General features: G+C 38.5%; 1 protein-coding gene across 1 annotated transcript in view; it reads left to right on the forward strand.

The window, feature by feature from the left end:
* The window catches only part of DLAT (dihydrolipoamide S-acetyltransferase), a 39,160-nt gene that overhangs the window by 12,619 nt on the left and 7,479 nt on the right, over positions 1-19,062 (forward strand). Inside the window, exons 9-11 of the mRNA XM_053593694.1 lie at positions 120-212; positions 546-653; positions 5,266-5,381. Of these exons, the coding sequence (XP_053449669.1) occupies positions 120-212; positions 546-653; positions 5,266-5,381 (317 nt within the window). The remainder of the gene's footprint in view (positions 1-119; positions 213-545; positions 654-5,265; positions 5,382-19,062) is intronic.

The following is a 19,062-nucleotide window of genomic DNA, read 5'->3' on the forward strand; positions in this document are numbered from 1 at the left end:
AAAAAAAAAAACTTAGTTGTTTTTACTTTGCTGCTGAAGAAAGAGTTACTGAAAGCCTTTTCCAGATGCTAACCCTAAGGTTTAGCCCCAGTTACTAGAAGCTTTTCTTTTCCCTGTAGGCCCCAGCAGCTGCTGTGCCTCTCCCGGGTCCAGGAGTGGCTCCAGTTCCTACAGGTGTCTTCACAGATGTCCCAATCAGCAACATTCGTCGAGTAAGTATTGCTATAATCGGAAACCAAAGCTATTAGCGGCGTCTTTACTCTGGTTTTTTAATTGGAGCCATAGTTTAAAACACTAATGAAGGTTTTTTTAGTTAGGAATATTAGGTGATTAGTTTAAGGAAAATTTGGTTTGGCTGACTGAATACTTGAGATAAACCACGTTCTCATTAAACCTACCAGAAAGTGCTAAGTTACGATGCAGTTCTCCATCTTTTGATTCTAATAATGCTTGAGCTAAGCATTACCAGAGAGGGAGGTGAAGAGATGTAGTCCTGAATTAGGTAGGTCTTAAAATAATTGACTTTTTGATCTCTTTGGTTTTAGGTTATTGCACAGCGATTAATGCAATCAAAGCAAACCATACCTCATTATTACCTTTCTATTGATGTAAATATGGGAGAAGTTTTGTTGGTACGGAAAGAACTTAATAAGGTAAAACATCTGGAAATTCCAACTTTCTACATTAAAATATTTCTCTTGCCCACTAAACATTTACATTTCCCATGTATTTTAATACGTATCCTAGTTGGTGATGGAAAGTAAATGTAGAAACATCTATATTAGATCCCTTATTAGTTTTTCATTTGTTGTATATAACGTTTCTTCACTCTGTTACCCAGGCTGGAGTGCAGTGGTGCCATCATAGCTCACTGCAAGCTTGAACTCCTGGGCTCAAGTGATTCTCCTGCTTCAGCCTCCCGACTGCTTTGCCCTACTACTGTGCCTGACTACTTTGTAGTATGTTTACAATCAGAAAATGTGGCTAAGCACCGTGGCTCACACTTGTCCTCTTAGCACTCTGGGAGGCTGAGATGAGTGGATTGCTTGAGCTCAGGAGTTTGACATCAGCCTGAGCAAGAATGAGACTCTGTCTCTACTGAAAAATAGAAAAAACTACTCAGGAATCGTGGTGAGTGCCTATAATCCCAGGTACTCCAGAGGCTGAAGCAGGAGGATAGCTTGAGCCCAAGAGTTTGAGGTTGCTGTGAGCTAAGATGATGCCGTGGCACTCAGGGCAACAGACTCAATCTCAAGAAAAAAACCCCAAAACATTAAAATCAGACAATGTGATTCTTTCTCAAGATTGTTTTATCTGAGTCCCTAGCAATTCTAAATGAATTGTAGAATTAGCTTGTAAATTTCTGCAATGAAATGAGTTGAAATTTTGCATTGAATGTGCAGATCAATTTGGAGAGTATTACTATCCTAGCAATTTTTAGTCTCTCATTCATGAACATGGGTGTACCTGCATTTAGTTAAGTCCTCTTCAGTTTCTTTCAACAATTTTTATAGTTTAGAGTGCAAATTTTATACTTCTTTTGTTAAATTTATTCCTAGTTTATTCTTTTTGATGTTACTATAAATAGAATTGTTTGCTAAGTTTTTTTTTTTGAGACACTCTTACTTTGACACCCTAAGTAGAGTGTCTTGGTGTCATAACTCACAGCAACCTCAAACTGTTGGGTACAAGTGATCCTCTTACCTCAGTGTTCCAAGTAACTAGGCCTACAGTCCCCCTACAACATCTAGCTGGTTTTTAGAGACAGAATCTAGCTCTTGCTCAGGTTGGTGTTGAACTCCTGAGCTCAAGCTATCTTCAGCCTCAGCCCATGATTATAGGCATGAACAACTGTGCCTGGCCTGTTTTCTAAATTTTATTTTCAGATTGTTCATTGCTACTGTGTAGGAGTGCAATTTTTTATTTTTTTTAGTTGAGGCTGGTTCAAGGTAGTGAGTTATCTCAGTTGATTGTTCACAGTCAGTTACAGATCAGACTCCTTGTTTTGCTGTTTCCCCGCTTTCCAAAGCTACTGTACTTGCCTAGACTTTTATTTATTTATTTACTTTATTTATTTATTTTTAGATCAGTCAAGTGAAGTATTGAGAAGAGAGGAAAGAGTAGAACAGGGAATTCTATCTGTAACTGAATAATTAATTGAGAAATTAATTTTAAAATCAGTTAAAACAATTTTTAATTGTTAATTTAAAATTAAGAAAACAACTGATTTTTCTATATTGACCTTATCCTGCAACCTTATTGAACTTATTTATTAGGTTTGATAGTTTGTATATGTATTCCTTGGGATTTTTTATAAACAGATTCTATCAATAATTTTACTTTTTTTTTTTTTAACTGTATGCTTTGTCTATTTTTTATTTTTTTAGAGACAGAGCCTCAGTTTGGCTGGGGCTGGGTTTGAACCCACCACCCTCGGTATATGGGGCTGGCGCCCTACTCACTGAGCCACAGGCACCACCCTGTATGCCTTGTTTAGTTGTTCTGGCTAGCACCTTCAGTATAATGTTGAATAGGCACTGGCAAGAATGGTCATCCCTGTCTTGTTCTTGATAGCAGGGGGAGTGAGTTTTTGACCATTTAGCATAATTATGGTTGTGGCTTTCCGTAGACCTATTTTATTATCAGGTTGAGGAAGTACCCGCCTATTCTTAGTTTGTGGAGTGTTTTTATCATGAATAGTGGTATTGAATTTTGTCAAATGCTTTTTCTGTGTCTGTTGAGATGGTCAGGTGTTTTTTGAACTGTATTCTATTAGGACATTATTACATTAATTGATCTTATGTGTTAAATGAATCTTGTATTCATGGGATTCCATTTGGTCATGGTGAACAATCCTTTTTATATACTGCTCAATTTTTTTTCTTGCTAATATTTGGTTGAGGAATATTTATAAAAGATATTGTGGGCTGGGCATGATAGCTCACACCTATAATCCTAGCACGCTGGGAGGCCGAGATAGGCAGATTGCTTGAGCTCAGGAGTTTGAAACCAGCCTGAGCAAGACCAAGATCCTATCTTTACTAAAAATAGAAAAATTAGCCAGCTTTTGTGGCAGGCGTGTGTAGTCTCAGCTACTCAGAAAGCTGAGGCAAGAGGATTATGTAGGCCCAAGAGTTTGAGGTTGCTGTGAGCTATAATGATGCCATGGCACTCAACCACAGGCTGACAGAGTGAGACTGTCTTCAACAAAATAAAAACAAGCTGGGCACCCGTAGCTCAATGGTTAGGGTGCCAGGCACCCGTAGCTCAATGGTTAGGGTGCCAGGCACGTGCTCCAGGGCAGGTGGTTTGAACTCGGCCCAGGCTTGCTAAACAAACAAACAAAAAGCCAGGCATTGTGACGGGCACCTGTAGTCCCAGAGAGGGACTAGAGAGGCTGAGGCAAGAGAATCACTTGAGCCCAAGGGTTGGAGGTTGCTGTGAGCTATCCGTCTCGGCACTCTATCGAGGGTGACATAATGAGACTCTGTCTCAACAAAAACAATAAATAAAATAAAAAAATAGGGTGGTGCCTGTGGCTAAAAGGAGTAGGGTGCCCATGGGTTCAAACCCAGCCCCGGCCAAAAACTGCAAAAAAAAAAAATAATAATAATAATAACAATTCTAGGCCCATCCCATAAGAAATATTGTGTCATTTCAATTTCTTTTTTTTTTTTTTTGAGATAGGGTCTCTATTGTATAGGCTGGAATGTAACTCACTTGAGTGATCCTCCTGCCTCAGGTTCCTGAGTAGCTGGGACTATAGGCACCTAGCACCACACCCAGCTGATTTCATTTTCATAGAGAGAGGTTCTTGCTATGTTGCCCAGACTGGTTTTGAACTCATGGCCTCAAATGATCCTCCCAACTCAGTCTCCCAAAGTGCTGGGATTATAGGTGTGAGCCACCACACCCAGCCTGTGTACGTAGTATATTTTTTTGTGTGTAAAATGGTCTTGTTTGGGTATCAATACTGGTCTTATAGAATGTGTGGGGAAGTATTTCTTGCTCTTCTGTTCTTTGACATAATTTGTGAAGAATTGGTATTAATTCATTAAATCTTTGGTACAATTCACCAGTTAAGCCCTTGTGTCTAAGCTTTTCTATGTAGGTAGTTATAAAATTACCAGTTCAGCCAGGTGGGTGGCTCATGCCTATAATTGTAGCATTCTTGGAGGCCAAGATGGGTGGATTGCCTGAGCTCAGGGGTTTGAGATGAACCTGAGCAAGAGTGAGACCCCTTCTCTACCAAAAATAGAAAAACTAGCCAGGCATTGTGGAGGGTGCCTGTAGTTTCAGCTACTGAGAAGGCTGAGGCAAGAAGATAGCTTGAGCCCAACAGTTTGAGGTTGCTGTGAACTATGGTGATTCTACAGCACTCTACCCATGGTTACAGAGTGAGACTCTGTCTCAAAAAATTAGAATAGAATGGAATAGATAATAAAATAAAATACCAGTTCAATCTTTTTAGAGGTTCTTTTCTTTTTTTTTTTTTTTTTTTTTTTTGTTAATTTGGCCGGGGCTGGGTTTGAACCCGCCACCTCCAGCATATGGGACCGGCGCCCAGGGAATCACTTGAGCCCAAGGGCTCAAGCCACAGGCGCCGCCCCAGGTTCAATCTTTTTACTAGTTACTGGTCAGTTCAGAGTTTTGCTTCTGCTGGTTCAGTCTGATAGTTTGTATCTTTCTAAGAATTTGTCTGTTGCATCTGGGCTATCTAACTTGTTGGCATATAGTTGTTTATAGTATTCTCTAGAATTTTTTTTCTTTCTGTAATGTAGATAGTAATATCTCCTATTTTACTCCTGATTTAGGAATTTGAGTTTTCTGTCTTTTTTCCTGGTCAATCTAACTAAACATTTGTCACTGTCGTTGTCTTTTGGTTTCTGCTTCAAAGAACTAACTTTTAGTTTTATTGAGATAAATGAAAATTATGACATAATATACTTACTATAACAGGATACACCTAAAGTAGTACTTAGCAGAAAACTTAACAGCTGTAAAAACCTAAATTAAAAATGATGAAAGAGGGCTAGGCACCATAGTTCAGTGGTTAGAGGACCAGTCCTGCACTCCAGGGGCCCAGGTTCAAACCTCACCCGGCCTCCTTAACAGAAAAAAAAAAAAGATGAGAAAACCGCCATTTTTGTTTCATTTTATTCTTTCCACCTCAGAGCATTTGTATATTCTCTTCCCCTTCCTTTTCTCAGTTTCACTCTTTGGGGAGAGAAGTTAAGAAATTACAATGGTTTCTTGTCTTTACAGATGTTAGAAGGGAGGAGCAAAATTTCTGTCAATGATTTCATCATAAAAGCTTCAGCTTTGGCATGTTTAAAAGTTCCTGAAGCAAATTCTTCTTGGATGGACACAGTTATAAGACAGTAAGTGTAACTGGGCAAGGTTTTCTGTCCTTTGACAATTTTCTCATGTTATCTCATGTGTAACTAGCAGTTGAGAGGATAAGGAGACAGCACAAAGTGGAAGGGGAGATGACTTCATAGGTAAAACCATTCAAAGATAGCGCAGACTACTTAGGAGACACTGCTTACTTGAATTAGTGAAGGCCACAGGTTCTTTGTATGAGTTCAGAAAAGGGAGATCAGCATACTATATGTATCAGTAAGCTAATAATGACGCTCACAAAACAGTTAAGTAAATGACTTTTATTCACCAGAGATTTCTGCTGAACGTTCAGGGCAAAATTGAAAACAGTATTTGTTAATATGGTGACATGACTGGCATGGCACTGAGTGTGTTTCACATTTTCTCATTTAATCTTCCAGACCATCTTCTGAGTTAAGTGCTTTTACTTCCAAATTTAATGAAGAAACAGGTTTGGTGAATTAAGTTACTTGCCTAACGTTCATAAGCTAGGCAATGTCAGAACTATGATTAGTGCTAGTATTATGACTGCCGAGCCTAGGCTTTTTCTACTATGTGATGCTTTTATGTTATTTTATTCTGAAAGGAAAATAGATTTCCTTTCCAATCTACTCTTACATACTCACAGCACCATTTTGTAGTAGAATCCCTGGTGTTTTCCAGATAGAATCATATCATCTGCGAAGAGCAAAAGTTTGATCTCTTCTGACCCTATATGGATACCCTTGATTGCCTTTTCGTCCCTAATTGCGGTGGCTAAAACTTCCATTACAATGTTAAAGAGCAGTGGAGACAATGGGCAGCCTTGTCTGGTTCCTGATCTGAGTGGAAATGATTTCAATTTAATTCCATTCAATACGATATTGGCTGTGGGTTTGATGTTGATGGCCTCTATCAGTTTAAGAAATGTCCCTTCTATACCGATTTTCTTAAGTGTTCTGATCATGAAGAGATGCTGTATATTATCAAAAGCTTTTTCTGCATCAACTGAGAAAATCATATGGTCTTTGTTTTTTAATTTGTTTATGTGCTGAATTATACTTATAGATTTACGTATATTGAACCAGCCTTGAGACCCTGGGATAAAACCGACTTGGTCATGATGTATAATTTGTTTGATGTGTTGCTGGATTCTGTTTGTTAGGATCTTGTTGAATATTTTTGCATCTATATTCATTAGTGATATTGGTCTATAATTTTCTTGTTGGGTCTTTTCCTGGTTTGTGGATCAGGGTGATGTTTGCTTCATAGAACGTGTTGGGTAGTCTTCCTTCTTTTTCTATATTTTGGAACAGGTTGAGTATTATAGATACAAATTCCTCTTTAAAGGTTTGGTAGAATTCTGACATGAAACCATCTGGTCCCGGGCTTTTCTTTTTAGGGAGATCTTGTATGGTTGATGCTATTTCAGAACTTGATATAGGCCTGTTCAACATTTCCACTTGATTCTGGCTAAGTCTTGGAAGGTGTCATGCTTCCAAGTATTGGTCAATTTCCTTCAGATTTTCATATTTCTGAGAATAAAGTTTCTTGTAATATTCATTAAGGATTTTTTGAATTTCTGAGGAGTCTGTTGTTATTTCGTCTTTATCGTTTCTGATTGATGAAATTAGAGATTTTACTCTTTTTTTCCTGGTTAGCCAAAGGTTTATCTATTTTATTGACCTTTTCAAAAAACCAACTTTTTGATTTATTGATCTGTTGTATAATTCTTTTGTTTTCAATTGCATTTAATTCTGCTCTAATTTTGGTTATTTCTTTTCTTCTACTGGGTTTGGGGGTGGAATGTTCTTCCTTTTCTAGTTGCTTGAGATGTCCCATTAAGTTGTTAACTTCCTCTCTTTCTGTTCTCTTGAGGAAGGCTTGCAGTGCTATAAATTTCCCTCTTAGGACTGCCTTTGCAGTATCCCAGAGGTTCTGATAATTCGTGTCTATGTTGTCGTTTTGTTCCAAAAATTTGGCAGTTTCCTTCTTAATCTCATCTATGACCCCGCTATCATTCAGCATAAGGTTATTTAACTTCCATTTTTTTGTATGAGTATGCAGATTCCTGTTGTTACTAAATTCAACTTTTATTCCAGGGTGGTCTGAGAAGATGCAAGGAATAATTTCTATTCCTTTAAATTTACTGAGGTTAGACTTGTGACCTAAGATGTGATTGATTTTGGAGTAAGTTCCATGGGCTGATGAGAAGTATGTATATTCAGTTTTGTCGGGATGAAATGTTCTGTAGATGTCTGCTAAATCCAAATGTTGGATGGTTAGGTTTAAATCTAAAATTTCTTTGCTCAGCTTCTTACTGGAGGATCTATACAGCACTGCCAAAGCAGTGTTGAAATCTTCGACTATTATGGAGCTGGAAGAAATCAAGTTGCTCATGTCTGTTAGAGTTTCTCTTATACATTGAGGTTCATTCTGGTTGGGTGCATAGATATTAATAATTGAAATCTCATCATATTGAGCATTACCCTTAACAAATATGAAGTGACCATTCTTATCCTTCCTTCCTTTTGTTGGTTTAAAGCCTATTGTATCTGCAAATAGAATTGCAACACCTGCTTTTTTCTGATTGCCATTTGCCTGAGATATGGAAGACCGTCCTGTCACCCTGAGTCTATATTTGTCTTTTAAGGTAAAATGTGACTCTTGTATGTAGCAAATATCTGGCCTGAGTTTTTGTATCCAGTCAGTTAACCTGTGCCTCTTTAGAGGACAGTTTAAGCCGTTCACATTAATGGAGAATATTGATAAGTCTGGTAAAATTTTGGGTATTGAGTTTTTCAAAAGGTCCAGGGGACATTTTTAATCCTTTTGCCACTGTGGAAGTTGGAGTTTGATCAAAAGTTCCTGAGTGAGTTTACTTTTGTGGTAGAGGATTGGGCTGGTCATTATGGAGGATAGGTCTGAGAATATCCTGAAGAGCTGGTTTGGTTATGGCAAATTTCTTCAACATATGAATGTCATTAATGTATTTAATTTCTCCATCGAAAATGAAACTCAGTTTAGCTGGATACAGGATCCGGGCTTGAAAGTTATTTTCCTTTAGGAGATTAAAAGTTGATGACCACCCTCTTCTGGCTTGAAAAGTTCAGCAGAGAGTTCTGCAGTCATTTTTATATTCTTCCCTTTTAGGTAACGGATTTCTTATGTCTGGCTGCTTTCAGAATTTTCTCCTCCATATTAACTTTAGTGAAGTTAATTATGATATGCCTGGGGGATGTCTTGCTGGGATTGAGTCATGCTGGGGTTCTGAAACTGTCTACTATCTGAATTTCAGAATCTCTTGGCATATCTGGAAAATTCTCTTTCATAATCTCATGGAGAAGGGCCTCTGTGCCTTGCGAGGCCACTTCATCATTTTCAGGGATTCCAATGAGGCGGATATTAGCCTTTGAATTATCCCAGAGCTCTCTGAGAGAATGATTCGTTTTTGCTCTCCATTTCTCTTCCTCTTTGAGAGTTTGGGAGCATTCAAAGGCTTTGTCTTCAGTGTCAGAAATCCTTTCTTCTGCTTGCTTAACTCTGTTACTGAGAGATTCTACTGTATTTTTCAGATCTTTGAGGTCTGTAAATTCTTGCTTCAGTGCATCAAAATCTGTGGTGGTTTTGTCTTTAAATTTGTTAAATTCTTGAGACAACTTTTGAATTTGTCTTTGAATTTCTAATTCTGACTTTTGAATTGCTGCTTGAATTTCTAATCAGATTCAGAAATGTGCCAACTATGCCTGTATCCTTAAGTGTTCTAATTAGAAAAGGATGTTGAGTTTTAGCGAATGTTTTTTCTGCATCTTTTGAGAGGATGATATGGTCTTTGTTTTGCTTTTGTTGATATGGTGAAATATGTCTATGGACTTGGACGTTAAACCAACGTTGCATCCCTGGGATAAAACCTACTTGATCATGATGAATGGTTTTCTTAATGCGTAGCTATAATCTGTTGGCTAGGATTTTATTGAGAGTTTTTGCATTTATATTCATCAGTGAAATTGGTCTGAGATTCTCCTTTTTAGTATGGTCTTTGCCTGGTTTTGGTATCATGGTGATGTTTGCTTTGTAGAATGTGTTGGGGAAAATTTCTTCCTTCCCACTTGTTTGAAATTATTTCTGCAGAATGCAAATAAGCCCTTATTTGAAGGTTTGCAAGAATTCTTCTGTGAAGCCATCCGAACCAGGGCATTTTTTTGTTGGGAGATTTTTTTATTATTTTGTTTTTTGATCTCAGTTCTTAAAATCTGTCTGTTCAAGAGAGCTATTTCTTCTTGATTAAGTCTAGGGAGAGGGTGTGATTCCAGGGATTGATCCATTTCCTCCACATGGTCAAATTTCTGGGCATAGTTTCTTGTAGTACCCTGAGATGATCTCTTGTATCTCTCTGGCATCTGTTATTCCCCCTTTATCATTTCTGATTGAGGTTATTAGAGATTTTTCTTTTTTGTTTCTAGTTAATCTTGCCAAAGTTTTATCGATTTTATTTATTTTTTTGAAAAACCAACTTTTTGTTTTGTTCATTTTCTGAATGATTCTTTGGTTTTCAATTTCATTAATCTCTGATTTAATTTTGGTTATTTCTTCTGCTGGGTTTGGGATTAAATTGATCTTCTTTTTCCAGTTCCTTAAGATGGTTTATGAATTTGTGGATGAGCTCTCTTTTTGTTTTTTGAATGTAGGCATCTAATGCAATAAATTCCCCTCTTAAGACTGCTTTTGCTGTATCCCGCAGGTTTTGGTAATTTGTGTCTTCACGTTGTTATGTTTGAGGAATTTTAACGATTTCCTCTTTTATCTCTTCCTGAACCGAACTATCATTTAGCATAAGGTTATTTAATTTCCAAGTCTTTGTTTGGGGATGAATGTTTTTGTTGGAGTTGAGTTCTACCTTATTGTCTTGTGGTTTGAGAAGGTACAAAGTATAATTTCTGTTCTTTTAATTTTGCTGAGGTTTGATTTGTATTCTAGAATGTGGTCATTTTTGGAGTACGTACTGTGGGCTGATATGAAAAAGGTATATTCTTTAGCTTTGGGATGGTGTGTTCTGTATATGTTCTCTATTAATCTCATTTGTTCTTGGATACATTTAAGTCTTTTGTATCTTTGTGTAGTTTCTGTATAGAGTATCTGTCCAGTTCTGTCAGAGTGTTGGTAAAGTTCCCTGCTATTATGGTATTATGGGATATCATATTGCTCAAAGGTTTGTTTCTGCTATAAAGGTTTGTTTCATAAATCTGGGAGCATTTAAGTTGGGTGCATAAATATTTAAAATTGAAATGCCTTCTTGTTGTATTGTTCCTTTGACCAGTAGAAAGTGATCATCTTTGTCTTTTTTAACTTTAGTTGCTTTAAATCTTCTTGTTCCTGAAAATAAGTTTTCAACCCCTCCTTTCTTCTGATTTCCATTTTCTTGAAATACTGTTTCTATCCCTTGATCCTGAGTCTTGATTTGTTCTTCAAGGGTAGGTGTGTCTCTGGGAGACAGCATATAGATGGCTTGTGCTTTTTTTATGCTGTTGGGTAGCCTGTGCCTCTTCAGTAGTGAATTCAGTCCATTGACATTTATTGAGAGAATTGATATGTGTGGTGTTCTATTCATCTTACTTTGTGAAAGTCTGTTGTGCCTTTTTATCCTTTGCACCATTGGGGAAACTAAACCTTTGTTTACTTTGTTGTTGGTCCATTGTGATGGTCAGTGTTTAGAATAGGTCTAAATGTTTCCAGTAGAGCTGGTCTTGTGGTGGTGAATTTCCCCAGTGCTTGTGTATCAGCAAAAGATTTGATTTCTCCATCAATTTTTAAGCTTAGTTTAGCAGTATGTGGAATTCTCAGGCTGAAAATTATTTTGTTTAAGAATGTTGAAGATGGACTCCTCATGGCAGGGCATCGGCCAGCTCCTCCCCTTGGCACAGCCTCCTGCTGGCTCCCCTTCTACCTCTGTCTTGGTGGCTCAGGCACATGGGCAAGGTAACTGTTCTACCACCCAGAGAACCAGAGAAGAGTTAGTAAGGGAGAGTCACATTGGGACTGCCATCAAGAGTACTGAGGTGAACTCAGTCGTCTTTGGCCCTGCTCTGAGGGGCCCCAGGACCCTGAAGAGTGGTGGGTGAGTGTAGCCTAGACTGCTGTCAGCTTTGGCATCAGTGGTCAGCATGTGGCACCCTGAGCAGGGAGCGGATGCCGTTGGGGTGGGAGCCAATCTGTCTCACCTGTGCTCTGTTTAGGACTGGTTCTGTATCACTTCAAGGGCTGAAGTGGACCCGTGCAACTGTCTGGATATCTCTGCTCCTCCTTGAGTCAGTATCTGAAAAGGCACCAAAAGGTTCAAGTTTTGTGCTTCATCCTTTTTTTTTTTTAGGCAGGGCAGGGGTACAAGGTATATATTTGCAAGTCAAACATCTTAACACCAATCTGAAGTGAGCTTGGCTAATTTTAAAGAAAATAGATTGTATTGGGACGTCTCTGCTTCATATCTAAAGTTTATCTTCCATCAGTGTTTAGAGAAAAGGAGTAGGGGCTGGGAACAGCCTTGAGAACTAGACAATCTATGCAGCATTTATTTCTCACACAGTAGTTTATCAAGAGCTCTTAATAAAATTAGAGGTATTTTTTTCAGGATATAAAAGTATAAGTTTATTTTTTATGTTAGATAAAGGGAAGAGAGTGGGGGAGGATAAGATGTGAAAGAGTGAGAGGAGAGAGCAGGGAATGAGAAGGGAGATGGGGTGGGGAGACAAAGGAGACAAAGAATGTGTGGCATCCCAAAGAAAGAAAGGAAGAATGTCAGGCGAGGCAATTGATTACCTTAAAAAAAAAAAAAAAAAAACTCAAATGGAATCTGTGAATGGTTTACTAGGAGATCCATAGGCACAGTTGTATGCATGAGACCTATGTAAGGACGGACATGGGTGTTAAAGTAAGATTATTCACTCACTGTATATACCTGGGTTTCCTGGCATGTTGCACTAGAATAAGAAAGTTTCTAAAATGACAGAAACAGTCTAGTAGAATTCCAGGGAGAAAAAAAGCCAACATTTGTGACACCAAGAATGAAATACTATAAGTTCAAATCTTATCTGGAGAGTCACAAAAGAAGCGGAAGGAGGTAAATTCTAAAGTAGGAGGAGTCTATATCATAAACATCTTCTGTATTGCAAAGCAAGATATGCCAGTGGAAACTGTGCAGTGATGTAATAATGCATTTGACACAACTGTAACCTTTTTGGCCACCCCCCTATTAATATCTTAATAGATCCCTAAGATATTAAAACATTTTTGTTATTAAAAAAAAAATGTTGAAGGTGGATGAGCATGTTCTTCTGGCTTGGAAGGTTTCAGTTGAAAAGTCTGCTGTCCTTCTAATGGCTCTGCCTCTGTAGGTCAGTTGGCGTTTACTCCTGGCTCCTTACGGCATATTCTTTCATCTTGAGTTATGTCATGTTCATTACAATGTGTCTTGGAGAGGTTCTGTTTGAGTTGAGATGACTTGGGGTATGATATCCATCTGAAAGGAGTGTGTCAGGGTTTTCATTTATGATAGTCTCCAGTAGGGCTTCCATTCCCCTTCAGGAATCTCTATTATTCGTATGTTTGAAAACTTCCTGGAGTCTTTAGTTCTCTAAGTGCCTGCTCTGCTTTCTCTCTCTTCTTTTCTGCCTCTTTACCTGGGTGAACTCAGAAACTTTATACTCTACTTCTGAGGTTCTTTCTTCTGGTCTAACCTAGTTTTGATACTTTCTGTTGCGTCTTTACATTCCCCGATTGTGTCCTTTATTTCCTTAATCTCTGCCATATCCTTTCTATATTCTACATATCTCTCATCCAACTTTTGGTTCTGTCTTTCCATTTTCTCATTCATTACTTTTATTATATTTATTCATATTTCAAATTCCCTTTCTGTCAAGTCCATTAATTTTTTTATAAGTGGAGTCTTCTGCAGAAGCTGCCTTATGGTCCCTTGGTGTAGCTCCTCTCTTTTGGCTTTTCATGTTGCTGGAATGTTTCTGTTGGTTCCTCCTCATGTGTTCTTTCATCCTGTTTACCTCCTTGTCTTCCTTTTTCCTTCTCACTGCATCCTTTGCTTCAAATTACCTTGTCTCAGAGCTCAGGTCTTAAAGTAGCCTCTGCCTGAGCTAAGCCAAACTCTTCCTTGTGGCCAAATAAACAGAAGTCCCTGCACTTGATGACAATATGTTGCAATAACTTGCCAGGACACCAGATGGTGCTGTGGTGTTTTTAGGAGACAGCACAGGTAGGAACGTTTATGGTCGTTATTCCAAATTTAGTTGCCTTCAGTGATAGCGTGATTGTTTTCTCAGCATTTAGACGCTGCCACTTGGGGTCTTAAAGCTCACAAGAATCTTTCAGGGGCAGGTCTCACAGTGCCCTCTTACCACCAGTTCCTGTGGGGTGCAGGAGTCCTTTAGCCTATTCCAAGAGTGGAGTTGTGAACTTGGCAGGTGGAATTAAGACTGCTGTGCTTTAGGCCCCTGCTGAGACTTTCTCCTGACCTTCCCTCAATGGCAGCCCCTTGGTCACCAAGACCTTCTCAGTATGGCTGCCTCGCCCACCACCAAACCTATGGCAAGTCCACTCCAACTACCATTCAAATCTGGTTGCTGAATACTGTTGGAGTCTACCCATTCTTCAAGCTTTCCACTCAACTTGCAGTTTCCCCCAACCACTGAAAACTCCAGAAAGGCTACTTCCTGTCCCAGACCTCCATGGGGTGTTAGCCGGCCATAATCACTTGCCTAATTCATCAGATTTCCACCCTCCGGATCACACATTGTATCTAGTTCACTACCTCCTCACTGTTCTCCCTGAGCTATGACTCTGGTCAAGGTTCCGGTGCCAGGTATGGCTAGGTTCTCTCTTTCCCCCCCAATGTTTCAGGAGAGCTAAGCTGAACATTCCATCTGGTCCACTCTCTTGCTCCAGGATTACCTTTAGATTTCTTTTTTTTTGGCCGGGGCTGGGTTTGAACCCTCCACCTCCGGCATATGGGACCGGCGCCCTACTCCTTGAGCCACAGGCGCCACCCTACCTTTAGATTTCTAAATAACATTTCTTTTTTGCCTTTCGTGAATTTTTTATTTTTTTTATTTTTCACTTTATTGGCTGACTTGCTATTAAAGAACATTAAATTGTTTCTTTGTCATATACCATCCCCCTAATCATACATATTACTACCCTCTCAGATTGATTATAGCACAAATTTGGATTAATTCTATATTGAACACTGGGTGCTGTGGCTCGTGTCTATAATCCTAACGCTTTGGGAGGCTGAGGCAGAAGAATCACTTGAGGCTAGGAATTCAAGACCAGCTTGAGCAACATGGCAAGATCTTGTCTCTACAAAGATAGAAAAATTAGCTGGTTGTGCTGGCATATGCCTGTAGTCCCAGCTACTTGGGAGACTGAAGTGTGAGGATCACTTGAGCCAGGAGTTTGAGCTTGCAGTGAGCTGTGATAATGCTGTCGCACTCTATCCCAAGCAACAGAGTAAGACCTTGTCTTGGGGGGAAATTTGTGTGTTTACATACACATTCAGTGTTAATTTTTTTAGAATGTGCATATGCCTTCAGTGTTAATATTTTTGGTACACCATGAATACCGACCTGATTTTAATGATTGCCTAACTGAGGGCCTAGTTTTCTGTGTATACACACCAAGAATTCTTTCTGAAACTCCCCAGGGTAACTATTAAACCATTTCTCAATCTGGTCAAGAATATTGTGTAACGGTTCTAATTTTTTGCTTTGTTACTTCTCACTTGAAGAAGATCTGAGGGTCTAATATTCCTTATAAACTGTATTAGATTCTTAGGACTGCTGTTATAAATGACCACAAAATTGATGGCTTAAAACAAAATTTATTCTCTCACTGTCCTGTAGGTCAGAAGTCCAAAACCAGTGTTTGCAGGGTTGTTGTGCTCCGTCCAATGACTCTAGGGGAGAATCCTTGCTTGCTTTTCCAGGTTTGGTAGGTCCAGGCATTTCTTGCTTTGTGGTTGTTATGTCTGTAATATCTCCCTCCATCCCTACATGGCCTTCTGCTTTATGTCTGTGTCTTAAGGACACTTGGTATTGGATTTAGGGTCACCCAGATAATACAGGATGATCTCATCTCAGGATCCTAATTATACCTCCAAAGACCTTTTGACCTTTTTTCCAAATAAGGTCACACTGATAGCTAGGTTCTAGGGATTAGAACATAGTATGTCTTTTGTAAGGCTACCATTCAGCCCACTAAACAAACTTTAAATCAGTCTTCCTATTCATATCACAGAGGGATTGCTTTCTGGTGCTTGACAGAAATGGTTCACTTCTCAAGGCATTCAGAACCTTCCATAATTCAGCTAAGATGTGTTTTTTGCAATCTTCTTTTTCTATAACGCCTTGTACCAATCTAAGTTAACTACTATGACTCAACATACCTTTCAGTTCTCTTTCTAGGATGCTGTTTGGGCTTTCCCTTTCCTTGTTCTTAGATGTTTTTTTTCCCCTGTGATTATAAGCTCAGCAGGTATCATTTAATGAATGCTTAAGCAATTTAGATGTATTATTTTATTTAATTCTCATGAGAACCTCATGAAGTGGGTACCATTATTGTCTCAATTTCACACATGAGGAAACTGAGGCACAGAGAAGTTAAGTAACCTGCCCAGTCACACAGGTAGTAAATGTCAAGCTAAGATATGAATATCAGCTGTTCTGAACCAAGACACTATGTCTAGTCTTTTTTTTTTTTTAGTACAGTTTAGTCTTAAACCATAGCATTATACTGCTGTATCCTTTTGAAATCATACCTATCATTAGAGTATAGCTCAAGTTGCCCCACTTTATAAACATAAGGCAAAAGTAAGCTTTCCTTCCTAAATATTGTGTGTATTACTCATTTGGCACTTCTTTTAATGCAACGAATATTATGTTCTGGTTTTGCTGCTTTATTTTTTTTACTGTATGCAACAAGTCCATTTCCTTATCTATCCTATCCATTTCCTTATCCTAAAGGCAGGGATGGTTTCTTACATTCCTTCCAGTCTCCTCTGTGCCAGCCTATAGGCACTTCCTTTTTATAAATCGCTTTAATTTGCTATAATTTACATAACATAAAATTCATCTGCTCTATGTGTATAATTCCTTGATTTTTGTTAAATTTACAGAATTGTGTGGACTTGACCACAGTCTAAATTTAGAAATTTGTGTCATTTTCACAGAGATCATTCGTGTTCATTTGTAGTAATTTCCTGCCCGTAGCTGCTGCGCTGTTTGAATCTATAGATTTATATTTTCCAGGCCTTACATAGAAATGGAATCATAAAATATGTGATCTTTTGCATCTGGCTTCTTTTGCTTAACAGTGTTGAGACTCATCCATGTTGTTGGATGTATCCGCAGTTTATTGTTTTCCTTGCTGAGTAGAACTCACTTGTGTCAGTGTAGCAATCTTTGTGTTTATGCCTTCTCCAGTTAAGGATCATTTAATTGCTTCCAATTTTTTTGCTGTTATGAATGATACCACTATGAATATTCATGTACAAGTTTTTATGTGGGCACATGTTTTTGTTTCTCTTGGGGAGATCCCTAGTAATGGAATTACTGGGTCATAGGTAAATTTTTAATTTTTCTGAAACTTTCACAATATTTTTCAAAGTGGCTGCACTGTTTTGTCTGCCCACTAATAGTGAATGAGGGTTTTCCAGTTTCTCTATATTCTATTCAACACTTGTTATTTTGTGTGTGTGTGTGTGTGTATGAAGTGAGAGCTTTCTACTTTTGAGAGTATATAAAGAAAACACTAAAGGTAGACCTTGTTTTACTGCACTTCGCTTTATTGTGCTTCGCTTTATTTGTGCATTTTTTACAAATGGAAGGCTTGTTGCAGCTCTGTATCAGCCAAGTCAGTGGTGCCCTTTTCCAACAGCATGTGCTCACTTCCTGTCTCTGTGTCATATAGTAGTAAATCTCAGAATGTTTCAACCTTGTTATTTATTATATTTGTTGGGGGGATCTGTGGTCAATGGTTTTTGACGTTATTATTGAATTGTTTTGATGCCCCATGAACCACACCCATAAAAGATAGCAAATTTAATTGATAAATGTTGTATGTGTTCTGTCTGCTCTTCCGGCTAGCTGTTCCTTTGTCTCTCTCCCTCTCCTTGGGCCTTCCTATTCTCCGAGATGCAACAATATTGAAATTAGGCCAATGAATAATCCTACAATGGCCTTTAAGTGTCTAATTGAAAGGAAGACTCATATCTCTCACTTTCAATCAACAGCTAGAAATAATTGAGTTTAGTAAGGAATATGTGTGAAAAGCCAAGGTAGGCTAAAAGGGAGGCGTCTTGTGTCAACATTAGCCAATTTATGAATGCAAAGGAAAAGTTCTTGAAGAAAATTAAAAGTGCTACTCTAGTGAATATGGATGATGAGAAAGTGAGTCAGCTTTATTGCTAGTACAGACAGAGTTTGGTTTGGGTCAGTGGTTCTCAACCTTCCTAATGCCGCGGCCTTTTAATACAGGTTGAGAACCTCTGGTCTGGGTGAAGAGCACTCAAGCAACAACATTCCTTTAAGATAAAACCTAATCCAGAGCAAGGCTCTAACTCTTCAATTCTGTGAAGGCTAATAGCGGTGAGCAAGGTGGAGAAGATAGCTTTGAAGCTAGAACTTGATGAAGCAGCAACTACTGGTGCAGAAGCTATAGCAAGTTATTTAGATGATCTGGCTAAGATAATTGATGAAAGTGGCTGTGTTAAACTCCAGATTTTTAATATAGATGAAAAACAGGTTTATCTTGAAAGAAGATGCCATGTAGCACTTTAATAGCCAGAGAGGAGAAGTCAGTATTGACTCCAAAGCTTCAAAGTATAGGCTGACCCTTTGTTAGGGGCTAATTGTAGCTGATGACTTTAAGTTGATGCCAGTACTCATTAACCATTTCAAAAATCCTCAGGCCATTAAGAATTATGTTAAGCTGGGTGTGGTGTCTCATGCCTGTGATCCTAGCACTCTGGGAGATCCAGGCAAGAGTATCTCTTGAGCTCAGGATTTTGAGACCAGCCTCTGCAAGAATGAGACCTTGTCTCTATTAAAAATAGGAAAAAATTAGCTGGGTGTTTGGCAGATAGTCCCAGCTACTTAGAAGGCTGAGGCACTAAGCCCAGGAGTTTGAGGTTGCTATGAGCTAGGCTGATGCCATGACACTCTAGCCTGGGCAACAGAGCAAGACTCTTACCTCAAATAAAAAAGTAAAAAGAATTATGTTAAATCTCATCTGTGTCCTGCAAATGGAACAACAAAGCCTGGATAACAACACATTTGTTTATACCATGGTTTACTGAATATATGAAGCCCAATGTTGAGTTGAGACCTACTGCTCAGAAGAAAACATGAAGAAAACATACCTTTCAGAACATTACTGTTCACTGAAAATGAACCTGGTTACCCATGAACTCTGTTGGAAATGTATAAAGAGATGAATGTGGGCTACATGCCTGCTTATATAATATTTCTTCTGCAGCTTGTGAATAAAAGAGTAATTTTAACTTTATTTTTTTATTTTTTATTATCAAATCATAGCTGTGTACATTAATGCAATCATGGGGCACCATACACTGGTTTTATAGACCATGTGACATATTTTCATCACACTGATTAACATAGCCTTCCTGGCATTTTCTTAGTT

The sequence above is a fragment of the Nycticebus coucang genome, chromosome 6 (genome assembly GCF_027406575.1).
Source record: "Nycticebus coucang isolate mNycCou1 chromosome 6, mNycCou1.pri, whole genome shotgun sequence".
Taxonomy (NCBI): Eukaryota; Metazoa; Chordata; class Mammalia; order Primates; family Lorisidae; genus Nycticebus; species Nycticebus coucang.